Raw genomic sequence first — 21,379 nt, 5'->3', positions numbered from 1 at the left:
CATGGGGGCCAGTCACAGGAATCGGTGGGGGTGGCCTAGCGACAACTTGGGCGTTACTGTGTGGTGTAGATACTGGAGGTGGCTGGTGGTATTCTGGAACGACCTCCGCGATTTTCTGCGGAATGGCTCAGTGGAGGGGAGGCAGAAGTGCGCTTGACGACTGTTCAGCACGTTGCGGGGAAGCAAAGGCCAGTAAAGAGACCTGGCGGGCAACTTCCTCACGGACGATTGACTTGATTTCAGCGAGCAAGGCGGTGTGGTCAGGAAGTGTTGACAAGGCCGAGAGATCAGCGTCAGGTGAGGGTAGTCGACGGGTCATCGAGCGCTGCCGTCGCAGCTCCTCGTAACTTTGGCATGGTGTAATGATCTCTGCCACAGTGCGAGGGTTCTTGGCCAGGAGCATGGTGAAGGCATCGTCAGTGATGCCTTTTAGAACATGGGTAATTCTGTCGGCCTCTGACAAGCTCGCGTCCACTTTCTTGCACAAGTCAAGGATGTCCTCTATGTAACTTGTGAAGGACTCACCGGTCTGCTGTGTTCGTTCACGTAACCGCTGTTCGGCTTGCAGCTTACGAACGGCAGGACGGCTGAACGCGTCGACGACGGCGGTTTTAAAAGTGGACCATATGGGGAAATCGTATGCGTGGTTGTTGTACCACGCACCCGTGAGGCAGAAAACCAGGTTGCCGAGTTTACCTGCCTCGTCCCAATGATTGGGGACGCTGACGCGTTCGTACATAGCAAGCCAGTCCTCGACGTCAGTGCCATCCGCTCCGGTGAAGACCGGAGGGTCGCTGATGTGGGGGACACCGGAACGTGGCGTCGGTGAAGGAGGAAGCGTTTGCTGCGCGGCGTCTTGGTGCATGGTAGAAGGCACGGTACGGGATCGAAGCTCCAAGGGCATCGAATGCTAACCGAAGGTGTTAGAAGGGCCCAGCACTCTCCACCAAATTGTTGAGACGTTTATTGGCGGACACTTGTCGATGACGCTTGACAGCGACAGTCTGTTTGTTTGTTTGTATCCTATAAGCGACAGTCAATGCGGGTACCGACTCTCTGCACGAGTTGCTCTTCTTTTTGCTAAAAAAAGGCAACCCACTAGAAGGCGCTGGCGAGGGCGACCCACTGTTCGAAGGCATATATATATATATATATATATATATATATATATATATATATATATATATATATAATTGCAGGAAATAAATTGTTGAACGCCGGCAAATATGATGAATAAAAAGAAGACACACGTCGAAAAACGGAAAGGTTTCTTTACGTTTCGGCCGTGGGACCGGCCTTCGTCAGTTAGTAGGGAGTTTTAGTTTGTACGTATACTTCTTTACGTTACCGTGTTACCGGTTTACGTTTACCGCGTTACCGGCGCCCGAGTTTTAGCAGCGTTTCGCTGCACATACGGGAACCTTTACGTTCGTTCGTAAAAGTTTACGTTCGGCGATGATGATGATCATGGATGCACACATATTCGTTTTCTTTTAAATAAAACTTAACCAGCGCTGCGGCGCAAATATAATAACTTTTAACATGTAAAGTTATCAAGTGTTTTGGTGCTATATAATCACCTAACCCATTAAAGTTGGCTGCGTGCAGAAGGCTATAAGGAGCCGCCGCATAATTCTTTAAGCCTCTCTGGCTAAGCCTCTCGGGTTGAACGGTCAGCGGCTAGCCGCATTCGCAAAGAAGTGGTCGTCGATATGGCAAAGAGTGTGCTCCAAGATCCTTTCCTGGCTCAAACTCTACCGTGGAAGTGCATCGACGATCTACTGATTATGGATCTGCTACAGCCGCAGCCGCGGAGGAACCTTCACGAGAACGGCGTGTTGGATATCGACGCCATCGATGGAACCACCTTTTATCGTAACTTCAGGTTCCACAAAGGCGATTTGGACGACCTGATTGTTAGCCTGCTCATTCCCGGCGAAGTGATGAGTGCGCAGCGCGTCCGAGTGTCAGATCGCGAGGCTTTGTGTATGACACTGCGGCGCCTCGCTTATCCTAATCGACTTTGTGACCTGGAGACGATATTCAACCGCCACAGCTCCATGATCTCTAGTGTGGTGTCCAAAGTAATGTCTCACATCGAATATTATTTTGGACACCTGCTTGCAGATCTCACGGTTCATGGCTGGATGAACCTCCAGAACCTGCAACTGTTTTCACAGGTAAGCATGAAAGTCGATCATTTTTGTGCGAATATCACTTTTTTTTGTACGAAGCAAAGTCGTAACATGTCCAAAAACTGGCGGAATATCCATAGTAGCTGGCGTGAAAGTTGAAACGACGAAATACGCCACATTTATTTCAATTACTGATTTCGATTTCGTATCATTGCGAGTCTACTAAATTGGCGATTTTACGGCATAACAGCAGGACGCTGCAGTAAAGACTTTGGTTCAGGCTGGTTAAATGCATTAAAATGCGTCTGTTCGTTCCTGGAAGTTTAAAATGCTCAGTTCGCGTCGCAGCGGGTTTAAAAGATATATTCGCGCACGCTGAAAGAATACATCTGTACTACAATTTTGAGCTCAGACAAACATGGGCACATTCCAGCGATCACATTACATGTAAATGTGGCAGCTTGTGTTGTTTTTGCAGCCTGTTTATTCTTTTGCAACCCTGTTTTTACTGTGCAAGAAGACAATTACACACGAAAAAACAACAAACAACAGGTCAATGAGACCACAAGAATGCAGTGCAATGACCTCTTGTGCGAATTCTTTCACCGGAAATCCTTGATAAAGTTGTTCGGATCCATCCATAACGGTATTCCGTGGGAGCCATGTATGTAATACAAATATTACCGCACCGGTAACACTTGTTTCAAGAACAAGATTGAATGTAGAGCACCCATTATGTGAGATATTGGCATCAAACAGCTGTGACACTGAGAAAGGAAATATTATGCTAGCAGACTCATGTGGCAACACACTGAGGCTCATCGAGACCCTGGTCAAGCTGTGCATCTGTGTTGGTTGGTCTCAGCAATAAGTTGGTGAGTTTGATTTCAAGTGAATGCAGTGGAGAAAAAACTTACTCGTTTTGAGTCCGAGGGGGAAATTTTTGGCGAGTCTGAATCGGAGCAAGTGCCCAGAGCAAAATATATCTTTCGAGTGAGTCTAAGTGAGCTCCAATACTCCGGCTGGCTTCTCATTCTACGTTTACCTTTATATTTGTTACTAAATTGCTACTGTGCATAATGTTTAGGCTTTAAGTACTCCTAATTGTTGGCCTTCTATTGTGACATGAAACATCATTTGCATTTAGTGTCCTTTTAATTCAAGGAGCACAAGTCTAACTGTAAGTTAGGAGAGGCACGCATAATTCACCCTTCAATTATATTGTATATTGCAGTGCGTCTTTGTGAAATGTTAAGTGAAAATATTTGTCAGTAATGGATTCAACACTGAAGCACTGGGCACAGCTTGTTCTTGAGCACCATTCTCATGCTGTGTCTGCTTTTATCATTGAGTAAGCTATGAATATGAATGCTTCTAGTAAACTCATAAGTGTGCTTCACAAAAGCAGCAAGCATCATAAACAATAATTGCTACTGCTTTCTCACATATGGTTACTGCAAAAATAAAAAGACATCATTGTTATATTTGGCACTGTTTACCTTTTTGGAATATAGCCTGGTCCAAAAAGGGAAATGTCCATGTTTATGTATCAATCCCCCGTAACTGTCACTGCCACTGTGATGTGCACTCCTCGACTGCTAAGAACGTCATTTGTTATTTTGAGTTAGCTTATTCACTGCCTGGCATGAAATGATTCAACTTTTGATTCCCCTTAGAGTTTTGAAAGACAGCGTGAAACTCTGCTTTCTGTTATGGTACGAATAAAAAGCAAAGTGCCCTCCACTGCGGGTGGTGGAGACAGTAGCGTAAAACCAGTACAAGAACAGCTAGAAGGCAAGTGAGAATATTTCGTTTGGTCACGCTTGTTGTTTGTTCGTGTGTCTCGGCTGTCCATGTCAAATAAAAGAGCAAGGACAATGTTTTTTACTAAGATTATATCTGAAAACTGTACTTGTGCATAAATGCTATTGGCAACTGCTTCATCTGTTCTTTTGTTATTCTTTTTAGGCCGTACACTAGAAAGGTGCTCCACTGAAGAACTGCTGGGGCTTCATAGATGGCACGGCACGACGAATTTGTCGGCCGTCTAAGCTCCAGCAGGAGCACTACTCTGGGCACAAGCGCTTTCATTGCCATAAATATCAGGCTGTTGTGTGCGCCAATGGAATTATTTGCCAGCTAGATGGCCCATTCAAGGGACGGCGTCATGATGCTGGTGGGTGCTGCGAGTAAGGTTTTGCCTTTGCAGAAACTCTGCTTGTAGCTGTCAAATGGCAAGTTGTCATATCACAAACATACCTAGGTCATAACTCATGTGCTAAGAACCTAGCTGAACAGTGAGCTTTTGGTGTAGTGTTATTGTTATTTTTCTAGGGCAGTATAATGTCAGCATACTGAGATCATATTTTTGACTTGCAGACGGCAGGCAGCTATCCTGTGAATAGATATGGCTAAGATCACTGTTAGTGCATGAGGAAGCCTCTGTGGCACAAGCACATAGAACACTGTTTCAGTTTTAGGACAGTCGCTGAAGGAAACAACCGCAGTAGGTAGGTAGCTGCGATTGCCACCACTCCCCATGCATTGAGAATAAATTACTAATAATATACCACTCACTTGTGTTAGTTCTGAGAAATATTTTTCAACAATATCGATGAATAAGTCTCCTCATCTAAAAGTCATCTTAATGTTTGACCGTGTGGCTGAGTACAACTCCTGGATTTTTTTTTGTGTGTGACCACTGCTTCACAGTCAGCTTAAAATAATTGCATTCATGCAATTAAATGTGATGCCACATGGTCAGTGACATTCCAAAGGGTGTTCATGCACACAGTTGCATGGAGTACAGATTGCTGAGAAAGAAAGCTACTTGATCTTGCATAATCTTTTTCAACCAATTCATCTGTATATATATTGACTACCAAGATCTTTTTCAACCAATTCATCTGTAAATATAGTGACTACCAATAATGTAAGCCAAGATGCCATTCCAGCTACCAAAGTTTTCGTTTCACAGTACACCAAATTTTGCAATAGCGTGAAACCAGACTTCTCCACTGTGGAATACAGTTGGGAGGTGAATGTTCTGATTTCAACATTAACTCAACATTACAGGCCACATACAGGTACTATGTTTGCATCAGCATTCTTCACTCCACTTGCGCTCATTACTGGGAAACCATTAATTATCATTCAAAAAGTTCTTCATTATTATTTTCTTATAGGGTTTATGGTAGTGCAGTTAAATATTCTGATGATTACAGTGCAAGCTAAACATTTCTTTGTAACATGGCATGCAAAAAAGTCACACGTAGTATTTTCACATCTGTCACACAATAATCTAATCAATTGCACTGTATACTGTTCCTTAAATGATCTGGTAAATTTAACTTGTCCATATTGCTTCAAGATCCTACAATGTGAAAAATTACCTCCTTTCTTGGAGCTGGCTTCAAGGAAACTTTGTCACTTGCAGCCATGTGTAATGAACTTCCCAACTTTTCACGTTTTAGCTGAAATATTAGTTATTTTGCTAGAAAGTTGTTAGATTAGCTTAAATGGCATATGGTGTCAAATGCAGGTATGCAGCATGTCTGGGGAGAAGACACGGTGTAGAGCCAGCATGGCATTCTCTGCCATTCTTTACAACCATGTTGCAACAAATGGACACAAAAAATACTGTCGACACTGAACCTTGTGTTAATGCTGTGCACTGACACTCGTGCATCAGCCAAGTTCTGGCATAAGAAAACTTGTGACACCTTTTGTTTTGTTGCAGGCATACTGAAAGACACCAGGCTCTATGAAAACATTGTCAAGGTAGCCAGGGGTAACACATATGTGATTTATGGAGACCCGGCCTACCCATTAAAGCCTCTGTTCCTGAAGCCTTATGGAGGCGCCCGCTTGCAGCCCTACCAGACGCACTTCAACAAGTGCATGAGCACTGTACGGCAGGCTGTTGAGTGGGGCTTTGGTAAAGTGGCTGCAGACTTCGCATTTGTGGACTTTCACAAGAACTTGAAAGTTACGTGTCAGAGAGTGGGAAGGATGTATAAGGTCGCAACACTTCTCACCAACTGCCGCACCTGCCTGTACGACAGCCAGGTGTCTATGTACTTCGGCCTTGAGCCACCCTCACTAAGTGACTATTTAGTTCCATTTAACTGATGCAATCTTATGCTTTGATTTTATTTCTTTTCAATTTACTGTATTAATATTTTTTCTTTAGTGTCTAGTGTCGAATGATGTTATGGTATTGTATTCAAGTGTGTGCCGTGATATGACCCTGATATATTGATATTTGGGGTTTCACGTCCCAAAACCACTATACGATTATAAGAGGCCGTAGTGGAGGGCTCCAGAAATGTCGACCACCTGGGGTTCTTTAACGTGCAACCAAATCTGAGCACATAGGCCTACAACATTTCAGCCTCCATCGGAAATGCAGCCGCCGTAGCCGGGTTTCTTTCGATCCACGATTTGCGGCTCAGCAGCCGTGTGCCTTAGCCTTTAGACCACCACTTTGGGGCGTGATATGACAGTGGAGGACAGTGAACAAAAAACTGGCACTGGCGTGTAGAAGCAAAAAGAATTAATAAATGAAATCCCACTTGGAGAAAACCACGGCTATAGTTCTGAAGCATGAGAAGAGAGGGAAGCAAATTAAACTGAAAAAAAAGAACTTGAGGTAGGAAAGCAGCAAGATGACAGGCCATGCATCTCAGTCATCGGGTTTTCTGATATGAGCCAAGGCATCTATTTTAGTCTACCAGAGACCTGAGCACCTGTTGTTCTTGGCTGTGGGTTGCTGGTGTGCTGCTGCTGCTGAGAAAACGTTCATGTGCCCTTGGACTAGTGTAAGCAGTCGGGCTCTGTGCCAGAGGTCAGATTCTGCTGGAGTCCAACAGAAATCTATTGGCCGCAAGATCGAGCAAAGTCGTCGCCTGGTGGATTGCTCTGTGCGTCGTCTGCTAGCCACGTCATGCTTCTATGTGCGCGTAGGTCTTGGAAATTTTCAAAGTGTGGTTTGTCCAGTCATGTCAGTGCGAGTGTAACTGTTTTACCTATGCCTATAATGACGTACGAGAGCATTTTATTTTTCGAATGCTTATGCGTTGTAATAAGATCAGCGAGTGCAACTTTCCAAAGTGCCGTTTATTGTCGTTGTACCCTCCATTCACCAGAACAATTTCAGAGTGGGTGCCGCTTTCTGTTTCAAGCATATCACAAAATGCTCTGGGCATCCTCTCAAACATGAGGACTATTAAATAGTGTATAAATGCAGCGTGTTACTATAGAGACTCAGTCGCAAAAAAAAGAGGCTCTAGGCCATACATTTAGGTGTTTTGGTAGGTGTACAATTACAACACTGCAGTTTATTGATCGTGCTAGGAGCCTTAGTTGTGTTTATTTGGCCGTGGTATCGCTACATAGGAATATTACTACCACATAAGCAGTGACACATCGGTTTCAGAGTGGGTGCCGCTTTCTGTTTCAAGCATATCACAAAATGCTCTGGGCATCCTCTCAAACATGAGGACTAATAAATAGTGTATAAATGCAGCGTGTTACTATAGAGACTCAGTCGCAAAAAAAAGAGGCTCTAGGCCATACATTTGGGTGTTGTTGGTAGGTGTACAATTACAGCACTGCAGTTTATTGATCGTGCTAGGAGCCTTAGTTGTGTTTATTTGGCCGTGGTATCGCTACATAGGAATATTACTACCACATAAGCAGTGACACATCGGTACTTAAACTGTACTCAAAACAGAGTTACCGCGTGTAACCGTGTGCTTAGATTTAAGAATGCTTTAAAGAAGCCAGGCATTGGAAATAATTCAGACGGCATGCCTTATATGTAATGTCGTGTAACTTAACTGAAAATTTCATCTTTGTTACATTGTCTTCAGCGTTTATGTGTCATTGTTAGTGACTGACTGAAGGCAGTAATAATTTTTGTAAAAAAAAACATGCTTGTTTCATTATACAGGCTTTTGTTGCAGCACTGTCATGCACGTAATCAATCGATGAAAGCTTTCTGCTGAACTCTCATATAAGATTTTTATGTTATTACTGGTGCGAGAACATGTGCGTACATGTGGTAAATGCAGTATAGTGTCAGCCCCTGAGCCACTGAGCGAAGCGTGGCTGCGAGTATTTGTATATGCGCGCCGTCGACCGCCTATCCACACTTGCGCGGGTGCGGTGCTGGCACCTATAGCCCGATCTTTGGGAGGTTGCCTGATATGACAAATCTTTGAGCCGCTAGACACCAATGACTAAGGTACCCTTTATTGGCTGCTGCGCTTCGCTTTAGGCATCTTCTTCATAATTTACCTTGACGAGATCAGCTCCTGTGTCATCCCTTCTCTCTGCACATAACAGTATGTTAAAAACAAAGTAGTGCACAACTGTCTGACACTAGGCTTGTAGCTTATGCCTTTCTTCATGACTTATCTTCAGATGAAGAGGTGATTATTTCTACACTGTTATCTTCTGTCTTTTTAGGTGTTATGTATTCTGGTTTAAGTGCAGTTGTTCTCTAGTGGTGTCAGTTCTTCAAGGAGTGTTTAGAAGACGCCTCTGACATTCCAAAAATAAAACTTGCTCGTTGTGCCAACAGAACCTATTGAACAACAAAACAGTCTATTGTAGGATGGTCTGTTGAAGGCCGCGATTAAGTTTGGTGAACTACATGTGTGTGTGTGTGTGTGCGTATGCACATGACAAGGTAATCATGGTGGTATCGGGTCGCTCCACTCCTAAAAATCTCCAACTTTTTTTATGAACCACGATGTAATGAAAATACGGGGATGAAAGCCAGACACCTTGCTTTGTGGAAGGAGTGAAACTACCTGTAGCAGCATCCTCTGCCGATGCTCGTGCTCTAAACCTATTTTTATTTATTTGTTACACACCTTAAATGTATTATGAGCAAACTTTTATGCCCATTTTGCAAAGTATGCAGATATATATATCCATTTTGATGCACATAGCTGGACAATAATGGTCAAATATTTTGCGAAGATTGCTTGTGCTAAGTCTGCGAAATAGCGAGTGCCAAAAATGAGACACCCAATCAAAGTTACGCACCACGCAGAGTTTCACACCGATGGCACACTTAATTATGCTTGTTGAGTGCTTCTGATGGAACTTCGTACACGACTTTGAAGACTTCTGTTATGTCTGTTTCAGCATATCTTGTTCACGCATACCCAACACTCACAAAAAGGCCCTTAAAATACTTTGTGCCTTTTAGGTTATGCATTTTTAGGATTTGTGGTTACATTGATGTATAATTTGATGGGATGTTTGCAGTTGCATAGATGTATATCTGTTTGGTGCTGAAAGATGTGTATACTTTATGCAGGTTTCTGCAGCTGTGTGAAAATGAAGGATTGTTCAGTATCTCACCCAGTGTCGATGTTTTGAAATAGCATACAGTAGTCTGGAGTAGAAAAATCACGGCATAGGGTAGAGACTCATTGCTCACTCAAAGTCGCAAAGTGTGCATGAAATTGTGACATAAACCTGGTGAAAAAATATTTGGTTTTATTTTGTTTCACATATTTCATTACTAAAGTCACTACTCCGCTGGGGCACTCAAGGTTTTCAAAGCAACTTTGTAAAATTTCAGGTACAACAAGCATCACAGAATGTATCACATGAGACCACAAAATGAAAACTATTTTAGCCCAGCCAGAAACTTTGATCTGCAAAGTGAAAGCAAGAGGCAACATCTGAACAAGAGCCGGCTAAGCAATGTAAATATACTTGAGTGTATTGTCTATCACATAATTAACCGACTAGATTTATTGAGAAGTGCTCGGGGACATTCAAGATCTTAAGTACATGTAACAAATTTCAGGTACATCTAGTATCACAATAATATATCATGATAGCCCCTGCAATGAAGACACTTTCTGCACAGCCAAAAAATTTCATCTAGCTTTTGACCAAGCTGGGTATTCACAACACCTTAAAAAATAGACAAAGCACAATGCATTTCGCAGCTTGAATGCGTGTCAAGCACTACCATAAGAAAACAAATTATGAACAAACTTGGCACAATTTACCACCAGCATGGCCAGAAAACTTATATCTCAACAAAAATTGGAAACATCGTTGCAGTGGCTAATATTCATGGACACGTGCACCTCGACTACAACAGAGGCCGATGAAAGGCCAAAGCAGAGGCTTTGATTTGTTTTTTGCAAGCTTGTTGACGTGACCGAGTATTGTAATAGTGACAAGGGTCACAATTACACTGCCGTAAGAATAGACAGGTTTCAAAGCTGAAATTACATGCAGCATACGCATGGAACATTTGGAAATAGCAGATGAAGTAGCCATATTGTTGCAGGAAAAAAACATGCACACGAGTGCAGAGTTGGTGTTTTGACAGTATTAGTAGTGATTGCGCAGGGTGTGATCAGTCAGGTCAATTTCCTGCAATCTAAGCGAGCTTTCTCATTCTTTTTAGTGCAACATCATCCTCCCGGCAAGCGTAGCTCCATCCCGGTACAAATCATGGAGCATTAGTTAAGGCGAAGTATATATGGTTTGAGCCTGGCGACACGAACGTCACTATCGACGTGACGTAGCAAAAACACGTCAGCTGGTGCTATTTCGTATACCATGTCACAAAATTGGCGTAAGGTCTTCTACGGAGCAGAATGACAAGAGAGCAGTTTTTCCGCCGAGCTAACATGGCAGGGGCGCGTCCAGAGCAGTACAAGAGAACCAAGAGGCAATTGTGTCTTTGTGCTGATGATCGTAGCATCGCTTTTGAGAAGGTTGCGACGTTGCGAGGTCTTGACGAGCGACCTCTCTGGCATGGTTGGCCGAAGTGATAGCATCGTGGGCGTAATTGGTCGTTGAGAATATAACACCAGATGCTAGGAATGTGTCGAACGGCAAGACGGGGCTGCAGCCATACAAAAAAAGAATGGGGAAAATCGAGCGGTTTCGTAACAGGACGAATTGTAAGCAAAATGATTGTACAGTAAAGCGGTGGACAAAATGATGGGGATTGTCGGAATTGTACATGCCCAGCATGTAAAATAGGAGTGTGGTTTAGTCGCTCAGTGAGCCCCTTCCTTTGATGGTGGTATGCCGTAGCAATCTTGTGTTCAGAAGCTCAAAAGCGGAAAGGGCCATCGTCGACCTTTGACAATAAGTCACGGCCACGATCCGTTAGTAACTGTCGAAGGGTGCTGTGGTGTAGAGTAACATAGGGGAGTAGAAAGTCCACAACATCTGCTGCACAGCTGGTCAGCATTGCTTGTGCAATGGCGTATCTTGCTGCATAATCTGTCACAATGGCAATCCACCTGTAGCGAGAGAGGAAGACGGCACTGCGGTCAACGTGGTCGTGTCAAATTCTCTGCTTTATTCGATTGCCGAAGTGGAGCTGCGGTGGCTGCCACGCCAAAACCGCCAGGCGCGTGAGCTTGTTCTAATCTTCACGCAGCTCGAGCTAGACTTACCTCCCCTCCCTCTCGGAGGGGAGGTAAGTCGCAGTGGGGGGCGTCTTCTACCTTGTGGTCATGGTCAGATGCAGGAGTGGATGTAGGAGTGGATGGGGACAAAGAGTGGTGCATGAGCGGCGAACGTGTCCGATGACCTGGCGAAGACGGGGAGTGGTAAGATTTTGGCGAGAAATTGATCTGGTTGACGATAGTGATCTGGTTCGGCGTGTAGGGCGAGAAGGTATGATCATCGAGCAGCAGGTGGTTGCGACTGGCATAACCGTTGACGCTTGGTTTGCCATTGTTGCTGACTAAGACATTGGCTGTCGGTTATCCAGGGTGGCAGCAAGCACATGACGTTAACTGCAAAGCTCCATCGTGGTACTCAGCACATCCACCAAATGTTGCGGGAAGAGTGTTGAGGCACTTGAGTGCATAGTTGGTATATTGACAATAATTTCAGCAGTTGTCCAGGGAGTGACGAGTCGCGTCATCTGCTTTCAATCTGAGCAAGCTTCTTCGTTCCCTATATTGCAACAATATTCCACTGGCCCTAAAAAATTAGGTATGCGAAGTTGTCTGATGCAAATCCGAAACAGCAATAAAAAAACTACGCTAAAAGCACGATTCCCAAGGAAGCCTTGGACATTCTGGCAAAAGCGGGCAGAGCTCCAAACGTGAGCTCGACCATCTTGTACTTCCCCACTCACATCACCACAGAACGTGATATCCTCCCAAATAAAAACGAGACTACACACTTGATGGCCAGAGACATGCTGCGCTGAACATGGACATGCCTCTCGTACAATAAGGAACATACCTCATGCATAAGGATAGGATCACTAGCTATAATGAGAAAAACAAAAGCATATGTTAACACAAGAAGAATATTCCCACTGCTTAGTCCCAAAGAAAACAGCAGACAGGCCTTTTTCTGGGGGTAGCTCTACATGAACAACTTCCCTAATCCAGTCCGTCTAAGATAGATATATTCGAACAACTATCAGGACGACAAGTAAAATTCGTACCAGAAAGGACGTGCAACACTCTAACACATGTTATAGGGTTGTAGTTATGTTGCCAGAATGCTTGCAGCTACTCTGGAGACCCTTTCATTGAGGTTGGCTACTGCTCTGCATATCTCAAACTTTCGCATCTAAATGTGAGCAGTCCAGCAAGCTCACGAGGCAGCTTTGAGGCAAAGCTTTGACGTTTCCCCGTGCGAGACCAAGGCGATATTTCATTAAACCTTGATAGACATTCGATAAAGTTGTCTCCATAATGAAAAAATTGGAAGCGCAAACCAACGGGACACAAGAGAAGAGACAAACAAGCCCGTTGTCCCGTTGGTTTGCGCTTCCAATTTTCTCATTATGAATTGAACCAACGAGACACAAGAGAAGAGACAAACAAGCCTGTTGTCCCGTTGGTTGGCGCTTCCAATTTTTTCATTATGAATTAGTACCAACTAGCCCGCCTGTCAACCCTTCTGATAGTTGTATCCTTTGAACCATAAAGTGAGAGAAAGAGGCAACATATGAATCTCGAGCTTGTGCCCCATAGCTAAAATGTCTCAGCCTGAAACAAAATTAGGGAAACAACAAATTCAACAATAAATAGGAGGCTGTAACTCAATAAAAGCATATATGCACCTGCAGGCATCATACGAGGTCGGTTAGAAAAGTATCCAAACTTTGGTGGAACAGCAAAAACGGGCATTATTGGAGCATCGTAAACCTAAACACCCTCAAAGTAGTCCCCTTGGGACTCTAGAGACTGCTCTTAGAGGTGATGCCATTGCTGGGAGCATTCTACCACTGCTCCAGTCGCTCCCTCCTTTTCCTTGCAATGAAAAACCAATGAGAGCACTGTGCATACCTCACTCAAACACTGCATCCCAGCGACTGACGAAATTGCCAGGCGGGAAAAATTCACACGCGCACACGAAGGTTCAAAATCGGCTAATGCAAGCGCGCTTGTTCGAAATTCATGAAGTGCTAGCAAAAAAGGGGGGGGGGGGGCGTCGGATACATTTCTAACAGACCTCGTACATTTTCCACTGGCCTTATGTGAGACAGAGGGGCAATGTATTGGCAACAGCAAGTGGCAAACGGGAGGCGCTATTGGCAGAGCTTGTTAAACAGCTAACAGCAAAGCATCATCAAAAGCAGCTGTTGCAGTTTCGTACAACCATAAAATTGTTCATAAAATATGCATAAACCTCCATGTAACAAAGTACGAAACATCACCGATACAAATCATCGCATTGAAGGTTCTTCGCATAAGAGTTGGTACTTCTATAGCGAAACCCTCTGCAGTGCTATTCAAGTGATTTTATGACTTCTGTATTAGATTACCACACTGCATTTTTTTTCTACTTCAACTCTTTCCAAAATTTTGAAAAATGGAAATATTCCCCTTCAACTGTAGTGGCTGATCTCTGTTGCACGGAAGATGACTTGACAAACGCTAAAACTACATGTTTTGACCACTGGCACTAGCAGATGTTTAGTGTATTGCCTTCCTTTATCGATTTTTTTATAAAGCGCACGGACATTCAGGTGCTAAATAAAAATGAAACTTCACCCTTAATTTTCTCCACAAATAATTAATTTCCAACTGTGAAACATGGGGTTAGAGTTCTCAAGGTGCAGTTTGTCAACCTAAAACCAAGTCATTGTATCTCTTTAATGTTCATTCCAAGGAGCCATGACAAGTAATTTTCATAATCTGTATTATAAAAGTTGGTCCTTTGCTGTTGACAAATGAGCTGGTGAAATTTCAGCACATTTGGCTGAACACTCAATTTATAATGAGGATCGTTATAAACACGCATGTGGCCGGGTAGCCTCACAACAGTACATGTGAACCATGACATAATAAGACACTTGCTTTGTGAGCGTATCTCCTCCGCCCAACAACTGTTTCATGGTCAGGTGGGGCACAATGGAGCTACTTTAACTTTTGTATGCCTTGGAATTGAAAAACTGAAGAATTTGCACTGGCTAAAGTTCGGGAGAAAACAGATCTCCTGCATGAAACACATGACGTCCCACACCCCATGGCAACATAACGGTAGCTGGTAGTGGGCGGAGTTTATAGCTGGAGACTTCTATAGCTCACTTAGCAATGAGATATTATTTTTTAATGTCTGTTTTTCATACATTTACAGGCACAATAGACGCTCTACAATTTTAAGCTGAGAACAGCAGTACGGAAGGTGACCTTGTCATGGCCCCGAATAAGTACATAGTTTTGTCGCACTTAGTTACATGGAGGTTTAAACAGATACATCTACTTATTTATGAATGACTTTATGATTTGAACCTGCGCTTCTTGATAGCCCCTGTTTTGCCTGCGCTCCTCAGCTAGCGCCTCTAGCTCAAGCTCCCTTAGCCTGAATTTTGCCTCCTGCGCCGCGTGCCTCTGTTGAAGCTCCATTTCTCTCAGCTTCATTTTCTCCTCATGGCGCTTTATCTCGAACCGGAGGCGGTCCTGTTCAAAGTGGAGGCGGTCTTGTTCAAGTTGGAGGCGACGGTTCTCGATTGCAGTGTCCCGATCACAGCGGGCCTCAATGAGGGCATATGTTGCCTCAGCGTACCGCTGTGGACCTGCACAAATTTACAAGGAATAGTTAACTGTCTTGATTCAAATGAATGAGCAAGTGCAACAGTTTACAAAGCACCATGATATTCTACTGAGCACACATGGTTCTTTTTAACACAGTAGACTCTCAGTAAACTGAAATCAATTAAAGGAAATTGTTGCTTAAATGAAACAACTTCATTCAACACGGTTGCTTTCGTACTTAGATTCTCCACTTTTTTTATCTCGGAGCTACTGTTAAATGGAAAACATTTTCTAGTCTCTTCACATTCCATTTAACGAGGGTCTACTGTACTGTATTCTAAAACACTAGAATTATTAAACACAGGCAGGTAAATACTGTAATAATAGTCAAGGTGCCTCTGTACACACGAAATTGCTTGCTACAAAATGTTGCGATTACTTCAAAAAGTATTGGGAGAAATCTTATAAGTTGTTTCTATGCATCAAATGAAAGGTCAAACCCTCAAAACCAAGAAAGTTCACTTATACACTTGACTACACTTTAAAAAGCAAATGCAACACGTTTTTACAAAGCTGGTTCTGTTTCATATACTGTATACTGACGTCAAGACACACTGTAGCCACATGAGTTGGCGACATGCTCACGCTAGATATGGTGATATGGTGACATTACACAACCGTTCCATCATCTATTGCTATACACATATGGGTCAAAGAAGGACCAAGTATTGTTCTGGCTGGCATCCAGTTGTTGCACACTTATTGTAGCACCCAATAGTGAACGAATCTATGGAACTTGTATCTATTGCGGCCTGTTTTGCTACTGAAAGTTTATACAGGGCAAAATGTTGCTGTCATAACAACAAATCACAATAAAATTATTTCCTTGCCTTGTGATCAATTTAGACGATGTTAGAATGCACACACAATGACAGAAGCCATGTTTTACTTTGCTCGATTGAAAGGTATGATGAACTACTGCAATCTAACAGCGAAGAGAAGTGACAGGAAAAGCAACATGTAAGCAGCAATTTTGTATGCTTTGTTATCTGACATCACATGTGTTCATTTGGGTGTGTGAAGTCACCAGAATTGATAGTGTAGCCTAACGTCATGCATCTACCATTCAAGTCTTAGCAGCACTTCCGGACCTTTATATTCGCTCAGAGACGTGTCTGTACACAGGAGATTTGTATAAGAGAGTAAACCCAGCTTTGAAAATCGGTGTTGGTGCACTTACAGCTGCCTACATGCATACCTCTGATTGGAGTGGCTCGGGGGCGCACTGGAGTTGAAGTGCGAGTCGCAGCAGTCAACGGTGAGCATGGGCTACTTTGAGCCCTGCGCTGCTGGGAATCAACTGGCAATTCTGAAAGGGCAATCAGTAACTGAGTCATTCGAATTTATGCAATACATTTCAACCCCCCCCCTTTTTTTTAACTGGCTGATTCTGTCCGATTTCTGATACATTAAAAGCTCGTTAAGTCAGGACAGGACCACAAAAATGTTTTAGTTATTTAATCTTGAATTATCAATAGTATCAAGAAAATGAAGAAATGCCTCTTATACCTCTATCACACCTGGCAATATAAGTGCACTTCGAGCGAGTACACTTAGCTGCGAGTGTCATTTGCGCGTTGTCACACGAGCAAGTTTAGTGTCACTCGCCGCAAAGTACACTTGCTGGCAAGCGCGTTCCCTAACCTCACTTCGCTTTGACCAAGTTTGTAGCCTCGGTCCCAGTGGCTTGCACAGAAATACGCTGTTGCCTAAAGCGGTCCTCGGTATTGAACTATTGTTTTCATTATAAAGAATTCTGCTATATACTAAAACAAGTCATAAGTCAACAACTCTCGCTACTCTCTCTCTCTCAGGCAGTTTGCGGCCACATCCGCTGTGGGGATGTGGCCCCTCATGCTTGGTGGGCTTCGCGGATCATTCATATTACCCACGTTGGAACCAAATGTAACCGAATCAACAGGTTTGATGGCAATAAACTATACAAATACTGGCCGGGGCCAGAAAGAACTCCCGAGTCATCCAATTTTCTTAATAATTCATTGAGGTCAAATTAAGGAGCTTGTTCTGTATTACTCATAAAGCTGCATGGACTTGTGCTAAAAAATCATGCACAAATTTCCAAAAATTAATCTTAAAACAAAGATGACCTACTCTATGTCTATGGCTCTTTAAAGTTAATGCAAAGGCTCTCTGGCTACACACATTATATATTTTCTGGCAGCGGAGTAAAGGTGATGACATTTTTATTAACAATTTAGTTCTGGAATATTTACTGGAATAGTTCCATAGTCTCCTAGTGCAGCAAATGCTTCATATCAATCGTAATATGCAACACTTCACTGCACTAAAAAGTAGCACCTTTTATTGCCACCTTGACTTCACTGCAAGTTCACATTATTGCAACCGACTGGAAGATGATTACGTGTGCTCAAACATTTCTCACAGTGAGAGTGGCCACATGTCCCTGAGAGTGTGGATCTATTGAAGGTCACAACAGCACCCAGACAATGGCACACCTAAGCACATGCCACGTCATAAATTTGCCTAACATAAAAGGACACATGAGGCACCAGTTAGCCCATGTCTCCTTTCCTGGCCAAGACTAAAGATGCGATAAAGCCATATACTCGGATATTTTAGGGGACAGAGAAATAAGCTTTCCCAAAGAAAGATTTACTACACAATTAAAGTGCTTTTTTTTACTCTTGCCTTCAATAGCAAGCATCTTCATTTACAATTGCGTACCTGCATTTTGAATGATACTCTTGTTTTCTACTAGGCAAAATACAAGATACACTGATATGACCAAGCTTTCTTTTTTTTTACACACCTTGCAGAGGCACACGAGTGTTGGCCACCCGTCTGGTTTCACCAGTGTGGGAATCAGGGGGGCTCCCATGCACAGTTGCATTGCCTGGTAGTCCAAGAGATCACAAGTAAACAAGTTCAGAAGGAGGCTGCTACTTGAGTCTAATGCACATAAACCAGACTTATTCTCAGGGAGACAAAGAAAAGATAGAAAAGCAGCAAGGGCAACTAAAAGGAGTGGATCCATGATGAAACTATGCAACTAGTTTTGAACATACTGAAACTACTTACACTTATTAGGTACTTTTTCTCTTATTAATTTATTATTGCATAGGACAAAAATATTGTACTGAAAAACAAAAGAATGTCCTTCGCTGAGCTCATATTAATTTAATGAAATACTTGGTGCAAATGTTAGCAACCGCTAAAATCTGACCCTGTATTTCTTTCATAGCACAAAATAGAATTTTTCAGGCCATCTTGAATGATTTCCTAGACTCAATAGCTGCACCTAAAGTTGCTTTTGTTGATGTTGAAAGCACTAATGACGAAAATCATTTGAGTCTGTAGGCATGCACCAACAAAACTAGGGATTACAAACCTGCAGCAGCAACATCTGAAGGGCTAGATGTTGGGGTTTGAGCCCGACTGGGTGCAGCAGTTGGGATGCGGTCAGGTGCTGGGCATGGGGCCGTCGGGTTGTCTTCGAGTTCTGTACATCACAAGTGAACCAACATAAGAGCTGTGCTGTGTGCTTTGAGTTTGAACCCAGCTTTCCTTTCCAATACACATCGGCAATAACTCCTCTCATGCAGCAGCTCTTTTGATGAGAAATACAGGCTCTTCCTAGTGCCTTATTTACATGCTAGAGGCTAGGGCTCAATAGTGCCAGTGCAATTACTTGAAAAACCTTATTTTCTATGATCTCCCAGGTATAACATGGACCAAAAAACTGACAAACAACACAGGGTGATGCACAAGCTATCAACCAGCCCCTATTGCCGCCTTAGTAGCTTCAAAAACCCACTGCAAGGCTAAAAGTGACAGGTAGGAGACAAGAGAAAAATAATGGAAAGTAATTTCGGGCCATGCTGAGAGGCTCACCTGACTGGAAATGACTATTTAGGACTATTTTAAGGGGTCCATGGTGTTGCCATTTCTTCCGTGTGTTCGCGTACGTGCATTTTCCAGTCTTAAAATGAATAACACCAACTATCCCAATTATGCGTGCTACAGCATCCACTAGTTTATGCAACAGGGTATTCAGCACGTGTGTAATGAAAAACTTTTAGTGTTTCTCAGTGTATTTTCACTCACCACAGTCAGGCAGATCCATGTGAATCTCTATGTTCTCCGGCTCATACAGTGAATTAAGTAGTGTCTGCGCCTGTGACGTGCTTGCACCATCTGCTGGTCAGGAAGAAAACATAAATTTTTATTAAGCTCTACTTAATATAGCCAGCAGAAATTTGATTTGTTATAACATAAGGGCTCTAAACCAAGGAACAAGAAACAAAAGAGAGGGAATACAAGTACTTATAGATAATGAGTAGGTTACACATAAATAAGAATAATTATAGAAAACTGGAGAACCATGTTAAAAAAACATCTACAAACTCCAGCTAGACAATTATTTCAGGTACACTTCAAATAGTCTATTTCAGCCTTGTGCAAAGCTGTTGAAGGCAAAAGTGTCACCTAATTCCTTGAAAAAAAATTTGTCACATTCACATGTTGCTCGATCCTTAAATCTAGCCAGTACCTCAGCCCAACAATCTGTCTGACATTGAATCGCACAAGTTGTTCTAATCTTTGCTAGACACTAAATGGCATATCACAGCCCTCTTTGGTGAGACAGCTATTCCTCAACCTTTGGCAGAATAGTTCAAGCTCTGACGTAGTAAAATGTTATGTAACTGTTGAAATGATTATGTAACATAGAAAACAATTGCGTATTCATAAGAATTTCATATCTACTGCAGGATGAAGGCTTGCAGGAAGATATTCCAATTTGCCCATGTTGTGCAAGCAGACTGCATGTCATGTCTATAGCATTGTCAATTTTGCCACTTGATATAACTCATGTTCAAGGTTCTCTGCATGACTCTTTTCTGAGCATGTGTGTGTTTGTGAGTAGACATATCTTTTTGCACATGTGATCCTTTTTTACATCGCGGTAATCACCTGACACCAGAAGTAGCAAGTTAGGCAACCAAGCAAACATTTCCGGGAATCTTATTAAACATTGCTATATCTCTGTCTCCACCTATCTGGTAAAATATACCACAGTGCCACACAGGTAGCACCTAACTAAGTCATACAACAGGCCGCAAAGTGTGCTGCAAGCATGGCTGCTGCCTTCAGATTTCACACAGAAAACTTCCAGAGGTTGTGCCTGCTATGATAGTGCAGAAAGCAAACGTTTACAAATATTTGTCCAGTTTGTTATACTCTCTTCTTAACTTACTCAACCGGTGAAGCACTGTAGTATCATGCAATTGATCAAATGATACCACCTGTAAATTTAATGCAGGCCAAGTGTACGGCTCGCTATCAGTTAAGTACGAGTAAGAATTGCGAAATCAGCACATTTCTTACCAGGCTCAACACCGTCCCCCGCTGTGAACTCCGCGTAGGCCGCCAGGGCATCATCTTCCCTGTTGTCGACGCGACGTTTCGCTGGCGGGCGGGCGACCGAGTTTCCTGGGGCTCTTTTTTTAATTCCGTCGCGTTGGGCGAGCTGTCGTGCGGTTGACGGCAGTGGCGTGTAGCCGCACTCGCGCGCTATGTCAGCCGCTTGCTGCAGCAAGTCCTCCAGCTCGGACTGCTCCTCTTCTGTACCGGAGCTATTGCGGAGCCAGTAATCACAATTTTTGTCAATTAATTGGAAAGAACAGTACATAACAAAGTTCAATACGAGACGCACTTACCTCTTAATTTTCTTCTTCTGGTCTCGCAAAAAACGCAGAAGGATTAAGTTAAGCCTTTCCCTGACACTGCGAATGTTGAAGTACCTGCCGAGCACCTCGGACAGCCGATCGGCTATCTTCAGCCACCTCGCAGGGTCAAGGAAAGGATTTACATACAATACCTCCTTTACCAGAGCGATGTCATCACTGAGACTGAATCGCTTGCGCCCAGACATCGATTCTGCTGATGACTGCAGAGCTACAAGACAACGTGTTCGCCGTTGGCGCTTCTGCTTCGGCTTGTCTTAACTCGGTGGCTTGCTCCGGGCCGTGAACGTAAAGCCTATCCGGCGAGTAGTTTACGTTGCGTAAAGGTTCACGTTCCGTAAAGACTCGCGCATGCGCAGATTCTATCCGGTATCCGGTAACACGGTAACGTAAAGAAGTATACGTACAAACTAAAACTCCCTATTCTGACGAAGGCCGGTCCCACGGCCGAAAC

At 43.3% G+C, this 21,379-nt stretch overlaps 1 protein-coding gene and 1 pseudogene across 1 annotated transcript; one reads left to right on the top strand and one right to left on the bottom strand.

The window, feature by feature from the left end:
* The first annotated feature begins 1,765 nt into the window (after positions 1-1,765).
* On the top strand, positions 1,766-6,266 carry LOC142788361 (uncharacterized; annotated as a pseudogene).
* An 8,597-nt stretch (positions 6,267-14,863) lies between these two features.
* On the bottom strand, positions 14,864-21,135 carry LOC119161861 (uncharacterized). Its single transcript, XM_075884925.1, has 6 exons — positions 20,899-21,135; positions 20,567-20,814; positions 19,286-19,375; positions 18,570-18,680; positions 16,398-16,508; positions 14,864-15,180 (listed from the first exon to the last, which is right to left on the bottom strand). The coding sequence occupies exons 1-6, from the start codon at positions 21,111-21,113 to the stop codon at positions 14,864-14,866; spliced, it is 1,092 nt and encodes a 363-aa protein (XP_075741040.1). The 5' UTR covers positions 21,114-21,135.
* Positions 21,136-21,379: the final 244 nt, after the last annotated feature.

This window comes from Rhipicephalus microplus, unplaced genomic scaffold (genome assembly GCF_043290135.1).
Source record: "Rhipicephalus microplus isolate Deutch F79 unplaced genomic scaffold, USDA_Rmic scaffold_56, whole genome shotgun sequence".
NCBI lineage: Eukaryota > Metazoa > Arthropoda > Arachnida > Ixodida > Ixodidae > Rhipicephalus > Rhipicephalus microplus.
This window is presented reverse-complemented; position numbering and strand designations above follow the sequence as displayed.

Bases quoted from the DNA above. Each gene is read 5' to 3' on its own strand.
- LOC119161861 (XM_075884925.1), bottom strand. From the start codon at position 21,113: ATGTCTGGGCGCAAGCGATTCAGTCTCAGTGATGACATCGCTCTGGTA. The intron at 20,815-20,898 runs GTAAGTGCGTCT...GCTCCGCAATAG, and splicing joins CAGAAGAAGAAAATTAAGAG to CTCCGGTACAGAAGAGGAGC. The intron at 18,681-19,285 runs GTGAGTGAAAAT...TGTGATGTACAG, and splicing joins CATGGATCTGCCTGACTGTG to AACTCGAAGACAACCCGACG.